Consider the following 13,284-nt stretch of genomic DNA (forward strand, 5'->3'; position numbering starts at 1 on the left):
ACTGGTATTTGACCACTTATTTAGAATATTCATTCGAATTTCCGCGCCACTTGCGACTTGTTTGGCATGTAGGTCCACCGGAAGAAAATTCAGTAGGGCATACAGTGCCTTGGATGGTGTTGTTCTCATCGCACCAGTTATGAGTGTGGACGCAAGCCTTTGAACCTTGTCCATTTTTTTGAAGTTTACCCCTTTCCCAAGGGTGTTCCACCATACCACTATACCGTGATAGAGAATTGGCCTAACCACCGCCGTGTATAGCCAGTGTATTATTTTGGGTTCCATCCCCAATTTTTTCCCTATTGCTCTGCTGCAGGAATATAGTGCCACTGTTGCTTTGCGCACTCTATCTGCAACGTTGGGCCCCCAGTTTAGTTTCCTATCTACTATGAGACCTAGATATTTGGTCTCTTCCTTTATTGCGAGGGTGTTGCCCTCTAGGGTTATGTTCCCAGATCAGGTATCTTGTGCTTCCTGGTGAACAGCACAAGGTCTGTTTTTTCAGGATTCACTCCCAGTCCTCGCCTGTTACACCACAGGGATAGTTTGTTGAGGGATCTTTGGATCAGATCTGTCAATGTTGAGAGATGTTTACCCGAGATAGCTATTACAATATCGTCGGCGTATGCAATTATCTGACCGCCAATGTCTTCAAGTTCCCGAAGAAGGCTGTCTACTGCTATGTTCCACAGGAGCGGTGATATTACTCCCCCCTGGGGTGTACCCCTGACGGGGAACCTTTTTATTACTGATTCACTTAATCCTGCGCTTATTTCCCGGCCGATTAACATTCGTTCAATAAATGAGGTTAGTGAATTGCGTACTCCCAGATTTATCGGAGATGAGATAATCGCTGCAGGAGATACATTGTTGAAAGCACCCTCGATGTCCAGGAAGGCCGCGAGGGTGTATTCTTTGTAATAAAGTGATCTTTCAATTGTGTGCACTAAAGAATGGAGTGCTGTTTCGACTGATCTCCCTTTGTTGTAGGCATGCTGGGCTGCCGAAAGTTTGCTGCCCACCTTGTCTCTAATGTACCCATCTATTAGTCTCTCTAGAGATGTCAACAGGAAATACGACAGACTAATTGGTCTGAAGTCTTTTGGTCTCGTGTGTGTAGTTTTCCCTGCCTTGGGAATGAAAACTACTCTTACCTCCTCCCATTTGTGGGGTATATAATTCATTCGTAACACTGCTTCAAAGACTGGTACGAGTATGGGTGCAATCATTCCTGCTGTATGCTGTAGGTCGGCGGGAATAATGCCGTCTGGTCCCGGAGATTTAAACGGTTGGAAGCTGCTAATAGCACGCTTTATGTTCTCCTCGGTTATGATATTCGCTGGAATGTCATCATGGTTGCCTATGATTCGGGTATTTGTGACTCTACTGTAGAGGCAACCCGGAAAGTGCGTCTGTACAAGAAGCTCTAGAGTTTCTTCGCTGCTAGTTGTCCAATCACCATCCTCCTTGATGAGATAGCTAATATTGCTGGGACTCATAGATAGTATTTTGCGCAGTCTGCTGGCCTCCGAAGTACTTTCTATCTTCTGACAGAAGTTCCTCCATGAGGAGCGCTTAGCGTCTCTTATTGCATACTTAAATCGGCGTTGCCAGTCTTTAAATTCACTCCAAGAGTTGGATCTCTTAGCTTCATTAAATTTTGATCTGCATTCCCTTCTGAGGGTTGCAATTTCAGTGGACCACCATGGAGGTTTTGGTTTCCTACTTGTTGCCCTGATTGGGCAGGCTAATTATGCTGCACGATGAAATGCTTTAGTTATATCGTCTACGACGTTATCAAGTTGATGTTCCGAGTTTATTTGATTTGTGAGGTCGGAAATATTATTAGAAAATATTGTATCAAATTTTTTCCAATTTGTTTTTCTGCGGTTTAAGACCGCTTGTTGTTTTCTTACTGGTACGTATAGGTTATAAACAACGTACATGTGATCCGAAAAGGAGTTGTCTGTTGAGACTCTCCAGTCATTCAAGAGTTCTGCCCCCTGCTCATTGACACATGTAATGTCAAGGACCTCCCTTCTAACAGACGTCACAAAGGTAGGGGTATCACCTACGTTGCTAACCTGTAAGTTATTGCACATAATGAATTCGAATATCGACTCACCGCGTTCATTTGTATCTGAGCTACCCCATATGTGATGATGGGCATTTGCGTCCGCTCCTATGACCATCGGAGTGCCGCGTCTAGAGGCCTCCATTACCGCGCTCCTTAAGGATTGTGGTGGAGGTAGTGTGTCTGCGTCGTGGGCCATATATGTGGAAGCCAGCCAAATAGACATTCCGCCTGATTCCACTGCTATGATGACGTTGTCCGCATCGTTAAACTGTATCAAGAGAAATGCATTAATACACTTTTTTATCAATATGAACGACCTGGGTTTACCTTTGTCAGTTACATAGAACAGCTTATATCCCTTCATATTCAATCCACAAACCTGATCTTTTATGACCCAAGGCTCCTGGATGAGTGCGATCTCTTCTTCTCTTTCAGCGAGACGGAGGAGAAGTGCGGCTGAGGCCGCCTTGCAGTGGTGGAGATTAATCTGAACTATCCCCACCATCAGTTTCGCGTGCTGCTGCTGGACAGCCAACCACAGTCCGGTTGACGTCCTCTTCGTCAGAAAGGGGGAGGATATCCTCCCCTTCTCCTTCCACCATGGTGTCGGAAAAGTCGGAGTGGTCCCCCGCCCCCTCTTCTAGAGTCACCCTCTCGAAGAGTTCGCCGACCATTCCGGAGGTGGATGCCACTTCGTCGTCAGTAGCACTTTCCACTGCGTTCGCTTCGTCGGTAGGGTGTTGTTTCCCTGACACGTCCTGCCGATTAACATGGAGGTTCAAGGCTTGGAAGCCATAATTTATCCTCCAGTTTTGGTTGGCTAGCGGTTCTACTGATTCCTCGTTGAGGACTATTACCGCTAACCTTCGCTTGCCATCGATATCGCCTATCTTTGCTACCTTCCAGTCGTGGGTGGGTAGCTCGGGGTTGCCCATGCGTATCCATTCCAGCACTTCCTGTGGGTCGGTGTGGAAGTCTGGAATCCAGGCCCTGGATCTGGGCCGATTGGGAATGTCTTCCCGCTTTATCGCCTCAAGGCGTGCACCCGGCCAGACCTCGCCTACGCGACTGATGGCCAGGGTGTATAGGTTGACGGATCTCTGGTCCGCGCACCTTGTCAATTTGACGCGGTTTTGGAACCAACCGGCGTCCGCACAACTGGGGGGTGGTCCTGGGTTTTCCCCTAGAACCTACTTATAGACGGCCCAGAGTCGCCTGTTGACCAGGTCCCAGTTCTGTGGTGATATTGCACCATCAAGTGAGCTGCGGTCGATCACAGCCCTGGTAAATGTGTCCTTCGCCGCGTCCGCGAAGGATCTTTTCTGCAGATCATCCGCTGTTAAAATGGCGGATACCCTTGTTCTCTTGGGTTCCGAGCTTAGCTCCCTAGAGGACTTCCGCTTGACTTGAGCAGACTCTTGTTTGGCTTTCGCCTGGTGTTCAGCCATAAACTTTTTGGCCCAATTCCTTGAGTCCAGCTCTTCTGCGGTCAGTTCTTCTGGCTTCTTATCCCTCAGTCTCTCCAGGATTCTGAGGGCTGACCGTCTGGTATGATAGTATCTTTCTGATGCACTAATGTGCTTCTGGGGATGGCTACTGCCCATCGCTACATTAGTGCCAGAATGGCGCACCTCAGAGGCCGCTGGCTTAGCCATGCGGTCTGATGTCGCCGACGCCGCTTTAGGGTTTGCACCTGTCGATGTTCCCTTGCCTCCTAGAGTGGCGGGGACGGCAGCAGGGCTATCTTGTCTTGTGACAGGGCTGCCCTTGCCTCCCGAAGACCTATCTGCGAGGGTGGGTCTGCTACCAGCACCGGACGGATTAACATCCTCGCTAGCTTGTCTAGGGACATGGCTAGACCGGTTGCCGGAAGGGGGCCTCGATGCCGTTGAGGCAGTCCCAGAGGGGACAGAGCGTATGCTCAGCCCTGGCTTGGCCACAGACTTTGCACCGCTGGATTGCTTGGTCTTGTCCGAGGACAGACCGGACCTTCCTGACTGGGTGGGTCTACTTTGTTTGGGGGGTTCTCGGTTATCCGAGGCAGGTTTTTGGTTTGGGTTCATCTTTTTCATAAACGTCCGCACTGCTCGACGTGGCGAGCGTGGCGGACTACGTATTTAGGGGGGGGAAAAGGGAGTCGTCGACCACAGCGGTCCCCGCCGCCGTGGCAAGGTCATTCTACCTCCTGAGGTGACCCGGTATTGTTTCTTTTAAAGTAAAAGAAAATTTTGAAGTTAGTGAAGTTGCGCGTTTCCAAACTGCCAGAATTCGGTACACCTGAGCAAAGGTTCGAAAATAAAGTAGTTTGCTTTTCCGTGGATAGAGTACGTAATAAAATTTAATGTAGTTTGATAACAAGTTGCTAACGCAAAATATTTTTAAACCCCTAAACGATGTACCGTTATCCGTGGAAGAGGGAGGAGGTCGAGTTAAAATTATGCGCTGCAACTTGTAACGGTACCAATTTTAGGATTCTCGGAATTTTCTGATAAAGATGTGATGCTGCTAAAAAATATATATACATAAATATAAGCATTAAACTATGTACATATTTGTGACAAGAATTATCCACATAAGAAGAAAACTACTGCAGTTTCATTTTATAAAGTTGTTGTTTATAGAAAAGTGCACGAGTAAGACAGTTTGGGTACGGTTCGGTTATTTGTACAATGATTTTGGGTTGTCGTGTCCAAACGTGTGACCCGAATCAAAAAAATTTTACATATACGTCTAGCAAAGGGATTAAGCTTTAATTTAAATAAAGACTTCTGTTTGAAATATGCCTTTTTTGTAAATTTGGAGATGGATTTTGCACAAAAATACTGTGGATGGAGTAACCGGAGTTGTACTGATGAGGTTATTTCTTCTAGCGCGGCCGAAGGCCACCAACGCTGAAATAATAATTATAACAAAAATGAAGTATGTTTGCACAATGATGCAATTATTCACAGGTATTGTCTTCGCAGAGAGTTTTTCTCCAAATTGAAATTCGTGCTCTTTTATGTTCTAAGTGCTGCGAATAAAACTTCAAACTTAAATTTAAGACATTCATAACAAAAATTGTATGAAGAAAATACCTGCTACATCCTCCCAAATATAAACTTGGACGCGACATTTAAACAAGTTTTGTCTATTTTTCTTAAGTGTATTTAATGCTTATTATTTGTTTACGAATACGTATGTATGTAGCCAGTTACTTAACAAACACCACATACTACATCCAGAATTCTAACTTTGTGACAAAAGTTATGCAAATTCTGCAAAATTTCAGCAAAATTTGTAACTTTTTAATCAACTAAAATGGCACGCCCCAGTTTATATGTGTTTGGGCCACTCGCTTAAAACAAAAAACATTGAAATCGGTACACTATCTGAATACCATCGGGTTAGAAAAAATTGTCTTTCAATTTTATATAACAAAGTCCTACATGAAAATTTTCGCCGAGATAAGGCTAGCCATTCCTAATAGAGAAAAAAAGTTGGTTTGCAGTTTTGTATCTCATTAACAGGGAACGGATTTTATGGAAATTGCCTTTTTTCTGCTAAAGAGATAGAGTATATTCGATTAAGAATGTCCACGATTTAGCTTTCCCTGATTCCATATATACACATTTGATGTTGCCTTATTTTGCCTTTTTTAAGATATTTGCCTTTTTTTTGCCTTTTTTAAGATATTTGCCTTTTTTTGCCTTTTCTACCTTTAAAAAAGTGATTATAGCATTTAAAATTTTTTTTTAAGATTAAAAAATATACGCATGCCCATGCGGCTTATAGAAGCGCAGGGACCTCTTGCCAAATTGGTGTTGAAAAAATTCAAAGCCGTTTTCTCAGCTAACGTAGGCTTGGAGACAATAAGGGGTGTGGATAAAATTGTAAAGGGCGAGGAAAACGCCCTTATTCCTGATAATATGAACGTTTCAAACGTTCCATATTTAAATTGGGCTCCACTTGTATCAACTTACGTCGAGCGCACATTTAGTACATTCAAGGCTTTTCTTCGCGAAAATCGAATGAAAATGCTGTCAGAAAACTTCAAAATGCATCTTGTGTGTTAGAAACTCGAAAGTATAAAATTGTCAAAGATTCAAAAGTACACATTTCTCATATAATGAAACTAGTTCATAGTTTTTCTCTTTTTACTTGTAATATAAACATTTCTAAAATAAATATATTTTTTGACTGTTCTTCGTATCTTCTGTATTTTTTAGTGCCTTATTTTGCCTTTTTTGCAATACTTGCCTTTGCTTTTTCCTGCCTTTTTCGCTATTTTGTTTTGCCTTTTTTGCAATACCTAGTGCCTTTTCCTGCCTTTTTCGCTATTTTATTTTGCCTTTTCCAGCCTATTTCGTTATTTTATTTTGCCTTTTTTATAGGTTTTTAGGTCCTAAAAATCCGTTCCCTGCTCATTAAGATTGAGTATAATAAAGTGCGAGTGAAAAGTGCTGCCCATTTGCTTCTCTTTCAAAAAATAGTCGAACATACATACGTCGTATGAAAAAAATTAGTAACACCGTCAACAAAAAAAAAAAAAAATTATAATCCAAAAATTACCTTACCGACTTTAAACTGCACTTTATTATACTAAGATTTAACGAATTTTTAAACAAATTTTACGGAGTAAAAATCTCGAGAAAATTATCCTACAAATTGTGATGTTACTGTAAGGATACTGTTTCAAGGAAAACAATGTGGAAAAAATTTGCAAAATAATTTTTTGTCCCGTATTTGGCTTTCATAAATATGGTCAGCGTAGTTATGGCCAAAGAAAAAAATCGGATGCAAGAATAAACGTTAACTCTTCTTCTATTTTGTGTAAAAATTTTATAGCTGTACCATTTACCAGCAGCTCACTAGAACAAAATATGTATTAATTTTTTACAATGGGGGTATATGTTAATCCAAAACTTCAAAGCCGTTTTTCTCGAATTTAAAGTTTGGTAAGTTATGACAGTATTGAAGTAAATGAGCGATAGGCTCTCAAATATATACACATATGTATTTTGTGTTAATCGCAACTTTCCATATCCTTATGAAAATATTAAAAACGTCTTTTAATAGCATATTTCCTGTTTTAAATGCCTTACAACACAAAAGGCGTTTCATTCTACTAAAGCATTTTCAAGCATTACAAACATACCTACATATTTCTTGCAAGGCATCTTTACATTCGTGAAACAAAGCAGAATAGCCACCCGCGATGTTGATTCTTTGCTGTCTCGCCATTGGCGAGTCGCCAACGACTAAAAGCTCAGTTAGTCTAGACTTAATTTCCGTAACTTAACTTAGTTCAATATTTTGAAACTGTGTTGGAAGTTATTTAAAACTTAACTTACCGTAAGAAACTTAATCACCTGTAGGTTTTAGATTCTTACGTTACGGTCTTACGGAAATTGAGAGCGGTGAGAGAATCAGGCTTGCCAGATTTTCGCTTTTGTAATTCTCAAAAATAAATGACCGCAATGCCCACCGACAACTTTTAAAATTGAAATAAACATTTTTTCAAATGGGAGAATTTCCTTCTCAGTAAATAGAACATTTTAAGGCCATAAATTCGCCATGTGAGTTATTTTGGATCACCCCAATATATATATACAAGAATTACTCGTTTACAGTAATAAAAATAAGTGGAAAATTTCCCCCCCAAAAAAGTCTGGATTCGCCGCCGGGGCTGTGTTATTTTTGATTATGTACTTGGATGTGAAACAACACGTTTTCTAAAATGTGTTAAGGATATTTGCGCTCCAATGCAACGAACATACTTGTTTTAAGCCATCTTACAAATGCTTTTATCAAGATAAAAAATCCCCACACACAAATATTGCCACTGATATCTGGCAAACAAAATGACATATGGTAGGCAATAATTTTCGCCTGCGAAGACGCGTCGTTAGTTAGTTTTTTAGTATTGTAACGCCTAATACGGCTTTACTATGGCACCGGGAATTACTTTGTTCGATCCTCCAATTACGATCGTGAATTACCCCTTTCCCACGCGCACATTTTTAATTCGATTTGACAGTTCTCCATCTCTGTGTTTTTTTTGTCCTCTTCTACAAAATTTATGCAAAATGTGAGTAAGGGTATTCGGACTATCCTCGTTAATGTATTAGTTCGTTATCTGGTAACTCGGTAACACTTGAAACTTCGAACGCCCCTTTTCTTTTTCTGGTTAAAATTACTTTCGAATCAGCTGATGTGAAGTGATTTTACTTATAAACATTTATCAATTCCACGCCAGAAAGATTTATTGAACTTATGATAAAAGGTATACATTTGTCGCGCAAGAAAATTCCGGCAAATAAGTGACAGAAAGGAATCAGCTTACATTTTAACGCGTGTGTTACCACATTATCAGACTTGCTACCCCGTTAAGTTGGTAATGATATATTCGGTAATTTACAAAAACAAAAGAATGGTGCGAGTTACCGAATACCGAATTAAGACTTTAGCGATTATAGTCTGAAGACACTTAGTAATTGCTAAAAATTCGTGAGTTTCCCTATAAATTTGGTGATGTACACATGTATAAACTCAACTTTTCTTACTCAGAAGAAGTGCCAGTTTTTATCGGTGCACTGGTTTCGATAATTTTCCGATAAAAATTAGAGACGGCAGCGATTTGTTCGTAATTGGCATGGTAATTAGACCTGAATTACCAACAAATTAGGTAATTCGCTGTAAAAATTTAGTATGGCGAATTATGTAAGTCGAAGGGTAATTGGAGTGCGAATTACGAATGAGAGAGCAAACTATGTAATTGGGGTGCCGTGGGAAAGCCGTATTAAATATTATTGATTATTACCATCTTAGGACCGATAACGAAAACACTTTGAAAACGATTTTTGGGATTGTGGGCTGAAAGCTGTTCGCACCGGCTGTTAGTGTTTTCGTTGACATTTCTTCAGTTACAAAATCAAAATCTTTGCCTTTCATTTTCTTATCATTAGCAATCTCTTTCTTTTCTTCATATTTTAATTTGGCCAGCCAAAACATGTTTTCTTTGTCGGTTCGAACATGGTATAAGGCTAAAAGGCGTTTACACTGTTCAACTTCCATGGCGGATAGTTGAATTGAAAGTTTACATCATTTAACTGAAGGTTGAACAATATAAACTCCTTTTAAATACAATGATTTTGTACGATTATGAAATAATAATATTCTGAACGAAAGTTTTTGAAAATTTCTTCCCTGCTATAAAACTTGAAAAGGAGGACAAGGAGGACATTTTTGCTCAAAAGGAGGACAGAAAAGGACGGTTGGTAAGCTTATATATGTACATATGTATATGAGCATTCGGAGCAGCAGCAAACCTTAGCTAGAGAATAGTATCGATATTTACTTTGTATGGGATTGAAAAGCATTGAGTTCAAAAATTTTTGGTATCGCAACAAAAGTATCGAATATTTTCTTGTACTCACTGGTATCGATTGATCCCTAATGAAAGGGAATTAAAGTATGCTCTTTGTTGGGGCATTCTGTTATAAGGTAATATCTGGAATATTTCATTTTATTTTATACAGACACTTAAAACTAAAAACTTTTATATATAACGCAAGAAAAGAAGGCCCGAATTTCACACACAAAAATTGATCTATAAAGGTCGAAGTCAAAGTCAAAAACCCTTTATAATTTTACTTAGCTCATTCAATGCCCCCTTAATAGGGGCAAAATTTCATTAACTTAATTTTCAGGTCCAATATGGAAACGAAGGTGTTAACCTAATCGAGATGCTGAAGCTTATCTGTTCAATGAGAAGATGCCAATTAACAAGAGCATAAACAGTGTGATATACGTATAAATAAGCTCTAAACTCTACGTATTTGGCATATGGGAAATCTCCGAAGCAACGTTAAAAGAACCAACATTTTTAAATTGAACGCAAAAAAATAAATTATACTTACAATTATTTGAAATCCATTGAGGAAACAATAATTTTTTGTGGGATTCATTTTCTATAAATGCTAAAGGATAGTAAAAAACGGTAAATTTGGAAAATTCAAAGTTAGCGATATTTCCAGTGGGCGTTGTTTTTTCCGATTTCAAAAATCAGGCGCAACGTGTGTATAAAATTTTGTGTAGTTTGGTGCTGTGGTTTCCGAGATACACATATTTCCAAAAAAAATGTCCGACCAAATAATTTTCGCTAAGAGCCATTGTAAATCTAATTTTGAGTTAAGGTTCGAAATTCTTTAACCGCACTGCCCAAAGTTCTGAATTTTTGTACAGGTACATATATATGTCCTAGGAAGAAAACTGTCACGTGTAGATTTATAAAACTATAAATAGAAAGAACAAAATAAGCGTCCGTTCCGCGACCACCAAGTACCAACTTGAACACGCATCTATTCGGCTAAAGCAGTAGTTAAAGACACGTTCGGAAAAGTCATACTTAAACTCGTTCTAAAACTTTTTGTTTTGCTTTGGTGCTTGAAAAGCGCTTATGGTCTACACATTACATCGTGAATGAACCTAAGCACAGTCCATGTCCTAAGAAAGTAATGTGTCGCGTGTCGCTTTGAAAATGTATAAATACACTTAGAAAAAAGAATAAACTAATTTAAACAAAAACACATGATTTTGCGCCAAACAACCTTTTGTTTACTTTAAACTCACGATTGTGTACTTCACAGATGCTTTTTCGTAATTAGAAAAAATGGAAAACAATAAAGATTATTTGTTCCGCGTGATAGATTTGAACCTGGACACTCCTGGCAGCAACCAATTGTAGCCAGCATCTCTGTGCACTCAGCCATAGCCACAACATGTAAGTGTTCTTTCAAATGTTCGCTAAATTACGCGACTAGTACATTTTTACAAATTTGTTTTTGCAATTTACACAGTGATGTTGTTTGGAAATCATTCTCTATAAAAATTTGTAGACAATACCATTCTGTAATCAGTCGAACAAACTTTTCCAACACACACAGTTTAACACGCTCCCTCGTGAACAATTGTTCTCTACAGGGCTCATAGGAACGAATTTTCTATATGTATATATAAAAAAAGGGTGTATGTATGTATGTGTGTATGCATGTATCTATGCAGCCTATAGACTCCGAAACCACTCAGCTGATTTTGTTAAAATTTCCAGGATAGTTTTATAGAAACCCGGAGAGTGTTCCTGTTAAGTTTGGCTACTTTTGAAAGAGTTGCCACCTGTCAGAAAAATAACAATTTATTTAAATATGCAAGTAAAGTATTACGGTCTCGATATCAAATGAAAGGTGTTTGAAAAAGATATTTAAAAACACTTACACCAAAAAATATTTGAATAAGTGTTGCCACCTGGTCAAAAATAGAAAAATAATGACATAAATTTATTATTTTCTTATTGGAACCAAAACAAACAAAACCCAAAAAAATGTAATTTTAACACAACAATCTGAATGGTGAGTAAATAAACACAAATGGTTTTGTGTAATGTTTATTAAAAACACATATGTATGTATTTCAGTTCGATTACCTCCAAAACCAAGAAAGAGGAGACTGGCTTGGGCAGAGGATGGCGAAGTGGCCATTCTTGATTTGTGGCAATAGCGCGTTGCTGATCTCCGTGGTGCACGGAAGAATGGCCCCATATACGCGGAGATGGCGAACGAGCTGGCAAAGTGTGGCCACAACTACAGCGCCCGGGATGTGCAGGTGAAGTTGGCGAACTTCACGCAACGCTACAGGTAAGAAGAAATAAAGGAATAATATTCTAAACCACTAAAAATTTAATCCTTTAATAGAAAAGAGAAATTGGCTATGGGACCTTCTGGTGGATCACCCTCAACGTGGCCTTTATACGCAAGGGTGCACCAGATAATCGGTGGATTTAAGGCCAACATGTTTTGCGAGCTGACGCTTGAAAACATCAGCGGTATGTATGCGTTTTTGGAATGTGCCTTACTAAACGCCGTAATGTGTTTAGTGGAGACATTTGTTTTGTAGCAGAGTGACGCGTCTGTGTACATGCTAGAACAGCTCGTTTAGTTGCAGGTTTAAGTGCGAAGGTACACTTCGATTTTGCACGAGCACAGACATACGGTGGTGCTTCAAAACAAATGTTCCACTCAAAACTTAACCCATCCCCCCACAGACCCCTTGGGAGCTGTTTAAACATAGGAGAAATTGGGATTTTTTGCGAAAGGATTATAATCCTCACTAAGTACAATTATCCTTTCTGTGTTGCCGAAGAAGAGGGGCTGAACACCTTTTGTAGAGATAATTCGTTATACTTTTTGCGTTTGACAGCTCAGCCCGGTTTATTTTTTTTTATTCGGGTCTCGCGTTTTGCACATCAACCCAAAATTGATGTACAAATAACTAAACCGTTCCCTATCTTTTTAACTTCGATACAAGCACATATGCACATATGTATTTATTTAATGCTGATTTTATTTATTTCATTCTTATTTGTGTTTTTTTTTTCTTTTAAACAGAAGCCGACATAGCATCCCAGCCATCACCACTGACCCCAGTATTGCCGTCATCACTCAGCCCAACATTTTCGTCACCACTGGCATCACCTCTTCCTGCTGTGCCAACCACACCGCTGCCTACACCGTCACCGCCGCTGTCATCACCTCTCACTCGTCTGCCAACCACACCGTCACCGCCGCTATCATCGCCAATGCCTAGCAGCTCAGCTTCTGCGGTTGAGCCTAAAAGAAAGAAAACAATGGGCACTTTACAGAAGAAAATATTAGAAAAATTTGATGGGTTGTCAGCGGAGATAAGCCAACATATTCAGAGGAGTGAGGAAAATGAAAAAGAGTGGATGAAGATAGAAAAAGGCAAAGCTGACACACTGAGGGAGATAGCCATGGATAACAAGGAGTTAAAAGTTGGCATTTTATCATTTTTAAATAGAAATTAATAAAATTGTACAGCACTCGGCTGGCTATTGGACCAAACCAACTTTTTTTACAGAGATTAAGTCATAAGTAAAAAAAAGTTAGTTCTCCGTTTTTCGAAGTTAGCCTTCGAAATCGAGATATGGGCCTTCGAAGTTCGAAATTAGACCTTTGGTAAAAAATTATTTTTAATTATTGCATGTAAAACGCAAAAAAAAGTAAAAATGCAGACATGGTCCGCCTTTTGCTCTCATTAATATGGTATATAATTTTTTTGTGAAAACTTATATTACAGGTGCTATACCGGGTCAAAGGTCAGATCTTCGAAAAATGAAAAACTTAATATTTCAGACAATTTTGAACCGATTT

At 39.6% G+C, this 13,284-nt stretch overlaps 1 protein-coding gene across 2 annotated transcripts; it reads left to right on the forward strand.

The window, feature by feature from the left end:
• Nucleotides 1–11,441: 11,441 nt before the first annotated feature.
• LOC118745853 (neurofilament medium polypeptide-like) lies at nt 11,442–12,984 on the forward strand. Of its 2 annotated transcripts, XM_036479520.1 has the most exons (4): nt 11,442–11,466; nt 11,532–11,751; nt 11,809–11,939; nt 12,502–12,984. In XM_036479520.1, the coding sequence occupies exons 2-4, from the start codon at nt 11,666–11,668 to the stop codon at nt 12,936–12,938; spliced, it is 654 nt and encodes a 217-aa protein (XP_036335413.1). In that variant the 5' UTR covers nt 11,442–11,466; nt 11,532–11,665; the 3' UTR covers nt 12,939–12,984. The 2 variants fall into 2 exon arrangements, with proteins under 2 accessions (XP_036335413.1, XP_036335414.1); XM_036479521.1 differs by having other exon boundaries at nt 11,465–11,751; nt 12,505–12,984.
• Nucleotides 12,985–13,284: the final 300 nt, after the last annotated feature.

Source organism: Rhagoletis pomonella, unplaced genomic scaffold, assembly GCF_013731165.1.
Source record: "Rhagoletis pomonella isolate Grant_MI unplaced genomic scaffold, Rhpom_1.0 Rhpom_scaffold_00009, whole genome shotgun sequence".
NCBI lineage: Eukaryota > Metazoa > Arthropoda > Insecta > Diptera > Tephritidae > Rhagoletis > Rhagoletis pomonella.

What these genes read in the sequence shown, in the direction of transcription:
- LOC118745853 (XM_036479520.1), top strand. Translation starts at nt 11,666, where the DNA reads ATGGCGAACGAGCTGGCAAAGTGTGGCCACAACTACAGCGCCCGGGAT. An exon ending in AACTTCACGCAACGCTACAG is followed by an intron (nt 11,752 to 11,808) that starts GTAAGAAGAAAT and finishes ATCCTTTAATAG; the next exon opens with AAAAGAGAAATTGGCTATGG. An exon ending in GACGCTTGAAAACATCAGCG is followed by an intron (nt 11,940 to 12,501) that starts GTATGTATGCGT and finishes TCTTTTAAACAG; the next exon opens with AAGCCGACATAGCATCCCAG.